The following is a 4,431-nucleotide window of genomic DNA, read 5'->3' on the forward strand; positions in this document are numbered from 1 at the left end:
TCCCCATTGTCCCCGCTGTCCCCGCGCCTGCGCGCGGCCCCGGAAGGCGCGGTGCGGTGCCGTTGTGGTTCCGGGGATGGCGGCGGAGGGGCGGGCACGGCGCTGGCAGCGGGGCCGAGCTGAGCCGCGGGCCCGCAGGTACCGGGGGTTCGGGGGGTCCGGGGGGGTCCGGGGGGCCGGGCGGTGCCGCAGCTCCCGCTCTGTCCATCTGTCCGTCTGTCTGTCTGTGTGTGTTGCAGTGAGCAGACACGCCGGGGGCGATGAGCAGCCAGCGCTGACCCGGCCCGGCCCGGCCCGCAGCGGACATGGACGCGGAGGCGGTGAGTGACCCGGGGGGCTCCGGGGGGCCGGGACACACGGACAGGGCAAGGACATGCCCTGGACACTGCTCCGGACACTGCCCCTGCCCCGGACACTGCTCCGGACACTGCCCCTGCCCCGGACACTGCTCCGAACACTGCTCCGGACACTGCCCCTGCCCCGGACACTGCCCCAGACACAGCCCCTGCTCCGGACACTGCTCCGGACACTGCCCCTGCCCCGGACACTGCCCCAGACACAGCCCCTGCTCCGGACACTGCTCCGGACACTGCTCCGGACACTGCCCCAGGCACTGCTCCTGCCCCGGACACTGCTCCGGACACTGCCCCTGCCCCGGACACTGCTAGGGACACTGCTCCTGCTCCGGGCACTGCCCCTGCTCCGGACACTGCCCCTGCTCCGGACACTGCTCCGGACACTGCCCCCCGCACCAGCTCCCAGACACTGTCCCCATGCCTGTCCCTGCCACCTGTCCCTGTCCCCTCTCCCCAGCCAGGAATCTGTCGCCTCCCCGCTCMCCTGCCCCAGTTCAGAGTTTAAAATACTCCTCAGGAATTTCAGGTCTATCAGCACGGGGCAGTGCTCAGGCACWGAGTGCAGAACGAGCTGCAGCCATAAATAAACTACGGGGTGTGTTGCAGGCTGAGCTTTGTCACTGTGGTGTTCTCTGGCCAGAGCCTGTGACAGCCTCAAATGGGCAGAGCTTCACCTTTTGGGTTCAGCTCAGAAGTGTGCAGAGAGCTCTAAAACATTTGCTGTTTCTGAAAACAAGGCTGTTCCTTGTGGTCCTTGGCTGGGACAGGCTTTGGATAACTTGTCACTTGCTGTCACCCAAATGTTCAGCCTTGTCAGAGTGGGCCAGGTTGGAAGGGACCACAGGAAGTCACAGGGCCTGCCAGAGCAGGTTCCTCAACATCATGTGCAGGTGAAATTCCCCAGGGAAGGAGAATCCACAGCTCCTCTGGGATATTAAACAGTGCTGCATGTATTAAAGGTGGTGTGAAAGCAGGAGTGTCCCTTGAATGACAATTTTTTCTGATGTAATTTTCCCCGTGGGCCCTTGATGTGTTTCTGTTTTCCTCTTTTGCCCAGTTTTCATTTGTCAGTGCCTGTCACTGAGAGCTGTTAGGTTTCAGTCCTGCAGACCCTACAGCCATGCTCAGAATGCCCTTGGGGTATTAACTCTGTGCTCTGGCTTCTCACAGACCATCCCCATCTGGCAGAACAAACCCCATGGCTCMACTCGCAGCGTGGTCAGGATGATTGGCTCCAACCTCCCCCTGAAACCCTGTCCCAGGGCCACCTTCGAGGTGAGTGACCCCAGGGCTTGGGGGGCTGCAGAGCTGGGGCAGGACAGGGCACAACTGTACAGTTGTACCCACAAAACTTGCACCAGTACAGTTAACTTTAAGAATTTTTTTAAGTTTCTCTATTCTTTAATTCTGTWCTTGTAAAGTAATCTCTGGTAATTKGAGGGARTCCYTCAGGCAGTGTCTGAGMTGGAGGAGAKGGAAAGGTGTGGCTGCTGCCCCAGGGTTTTGCTGTGTGCTCTCCAAGAGCTGTGGTGCCCTCTGGGCCTGTTCTCTGAGTGCTCTGGGGTTATGGGGACACTGATGTCACCCTTGGAGTGGCAGAGAGCTGCACGTGGCCCTGGCCCGGATCAGGTGTCCCCTGTGCCTCAGGCAGGCAGGAACAGGAGCTGGCACAGGCAGCACAGCAGCACCCACACCCCAGGGGTTTTATCTCATAAATTGTGCAAACTGAGGGAACCCTGCCCGAGCTGCTCTTGTGCCTCTGCCACCGAGCACAGGGACTGTGACAGCTCCACGAGCCACAGGCACCGTGTCCTCAGCAGCTTTTCCTTCTCCCAGGTCCTGCCAAGTATGTCAGAGCTGTATCTGAACGATGTGCCCCCTGTCCCCACCCTGGCTGACATCGTGTGGATCGCAGCAGAYGATGAGGAGACCTACGCCAGGGTCAGGTTGGTTCCTCCATGGCTCTGCTCTTATCCTCTGCTTTCTGTCACAGAGCTCAGGCCACACACTGCCCAAATGACCACAACTTCCAGTCCTCTCAGGGTCTTGGGTGCCTTTTGAAAGATGTTTTTCCCAAGAGGAGAGGGAAAAAAAATGGCAAAGTGCCCTGAGAGGAATTCCAGTAGGAAGTGCCAAGAGGCAGTGCCCTGGGAGGAATTCCTGTGGGAAGTGCCAAGAGCCTGTGCATGCCATGGTTCACTGATCTGTGCACAGGAACCCCCTGCTCTGGGGAGTTTCCTGCTCAGGAGGTGCAAGGGTTGAGTTCTCCCAGGACTGGAATGTGCTGYCCTTGGGGGTTTTGTTCTGGTCAGCAGGGCAGTAGTAACAGAAGTCCTGGCAAAGATAAAATAAACTTTGGGACCTGGGAGAGCAACTGGTGAGTGCCATTTCCCAGTGCACCACCCCATCCCACCCTGCCATGAGCAGGGACTGTCCCAGGGTGCTCCAAACCCTGTCCAGCCTGACCTGGGACATTTCAGTGATCCAGGAACAGCCACATCCCTCTGTTCTGTGCTGCAGAGAGCACATCTGTACCCCTGATGATGCACAGGGGCTTTATTTGTTTTTTTGGAGGTTCTGCTGCCCTCAGGGGAGGCCAGGCTTTGTCCTGGACAGGTTTGGACATTGTTGGTGACAGTTTTTTGTCCCCAGAAGCGACACCCGCCCGCTGAAGCACAAATGGAAGCCGAGTCCCTTCACAGTGATCCAGAGGAACGCCTCAGTGCCCAACCTGAGGAAGCAGGAGGAGAAGCTGCTGGCCCTGAAGAARCCTGGATTGCCAGCTCTGAGCAGGACCACGGAGCTGCAGGATGAGCTGAGTCACCTGCGGAGCCAGATCGCAAAAATCGTGGCTGCAGAGTCAGGTGGGAGCAGGGAGAGCTTCATTTCTGCTGGGCTGAGCTCTGCTTTTCCTGCAGGCTCACTCAGGGCTGGCTGGGTGCTCTGGGGCAGCTCAGGGGCTGTGTTTGGGTGGTTTTGGAGAAAAAACATCCTGCACAGTTTGTTTTGGTGTGAGTTCATCCCCACATTTTCTCTTGCAGCCTCTGCCCAGCTGACCCCAGATCTGTTATCCCCTGGCAGCTCTAATGCCTCCTCCCCCGTGCATTGCTTTGGACCCTCTTTCCAATCCACCACCTCGTTTGTSATCAGTGATATCACAGAGGAGGAGGCAGAGCTGGACAGCCCCGAGCTGCCCTCGGTGGCCCTGCCCTCGGTGTCCATGGAGAGCTGCAAAGCAGAGCCAAAGGACCCCGATGAGGAGGACTCCGTGTCCCTGTCCAAGGCCAGCAGCTTTGCTGACATGATGGGAATTCTCAAAGACATTCATAGGATGAAGCAGAGCAAAGATTTGTAAGTGCTTGCTGAGCTCTCCTTTTATTCTGTGTCAACTGTGGTATTGCAGGTGTAATAATAATAACAATAATAACAATAATAATAACAATAATAATAACAATAATAATAATAATAATAATAATAATAATAATAATAATAATAATAATAATAATAATAATAATAATAATAACAAAACAACAAAACAACAATAATAATAGTAATAATAGTAATGGTTATATTAATTCTTAATAATTATTCATTATTAATAAATAATTTTGTAGTCAGTGCTGGTGTGTGGGCCTGCCATGGGAAGCTGCTGCTGCCTGTGCCAGAGGAGAGGGAAATGTGCATTATCCAGGGGGAAAAAAACCTTGGAAAAATTCAGATYGTGGCAGGAAAATCCGAGGCGTTTCCTCCCCACGCCTGGATGTGCCTGCAAGGCTCCTGCACACAGCAATGATGTTTTGGGGTTATTACAGCTTAATTACAGCTGTCTGAAGAGTTGCAGGTAGCTGGAAAATTAAGTTAATTACTGCTGTTGGTTATTTGATGAGTTTTAATTCCCAATTCTGGGGTGGTTGTGGAGCAGCCCCTGTGCACTGGACAGCACTGAGAGCCTGGAGAGGGTCAGGTGCTCCTCAAGTGGAGGGAGAAAGATGATTAAATATGCAAAAAAGATGCTTGAAAAGATAATTACATCTGTGTAGAACTCAGTGCTCAAACTCAGCCTTGGCAGCTTCAG

The 4,431-nt window shown here is 54.9% G+C and overlaps 1 protein-coding gene across 2 annotated transcripts in view; it reads left to right on the plus strand.

Annotated features, from left to right (window-relative positions):
* Positions 1 to 53: 53 nt before the first annotated feature.
* MTFR1L (mitochondrial fission regulator 1 like) overlaps positions 54 to 4,431 on the plus strand; it is a 6,142-nt gene continuing 1,764 nt past the window's right edge. Inside the window, exons 1-6 of one of the 2 annotated variants that reach the window (XM_057382577.1) lie at positions 54 to 138; positions 240 to 320; positions 1,527 to 1,631; positions 2,193 to 2,302; positions 3,009 to 3,220; positions 3,398 to 3,707. In XM_057382577.1, coding sequence (XP_057238560.1) covers positions 306 to 320; positions 1,527 to 1,631; positions 2,193 to 2,302; positions 3,009 to 3,220; positions 3,398 to 3,707 — 752 coding nt within the window. In that variant the 5' untranslated portion in view covers positions 54 to 138; positions 240 to 305. Of the gene's footprint in view, positions 139 to 239; positions 321 to 1,526; positions 1,632 to 2,173; positions 2,303 to 3,008; positions 3,221 to 3,397; positions 3,708 to 4,431 lie in introns of those variants that run through there. The other variant, XM_057382576.1, reaches the window with a different exon arrangement.

The sequence above is a fragment of the Malurus melanocephalus genome, unplaced genomic scaffold (genome assembly GCF_030028575.1).
Source record: "Malurus melanocephalus ecotype Western Australia unplaced genomic scaffold, MMel_1.1 scaffold_575, whole genome shotgun sequence".
In the NCBI taxonomy this organism is placed as follows: Eukaryota; Metazoa; Chordata; class Aves; order Passeriformes; family Maluridae; genus Malurus; species Malurus melanocephalus.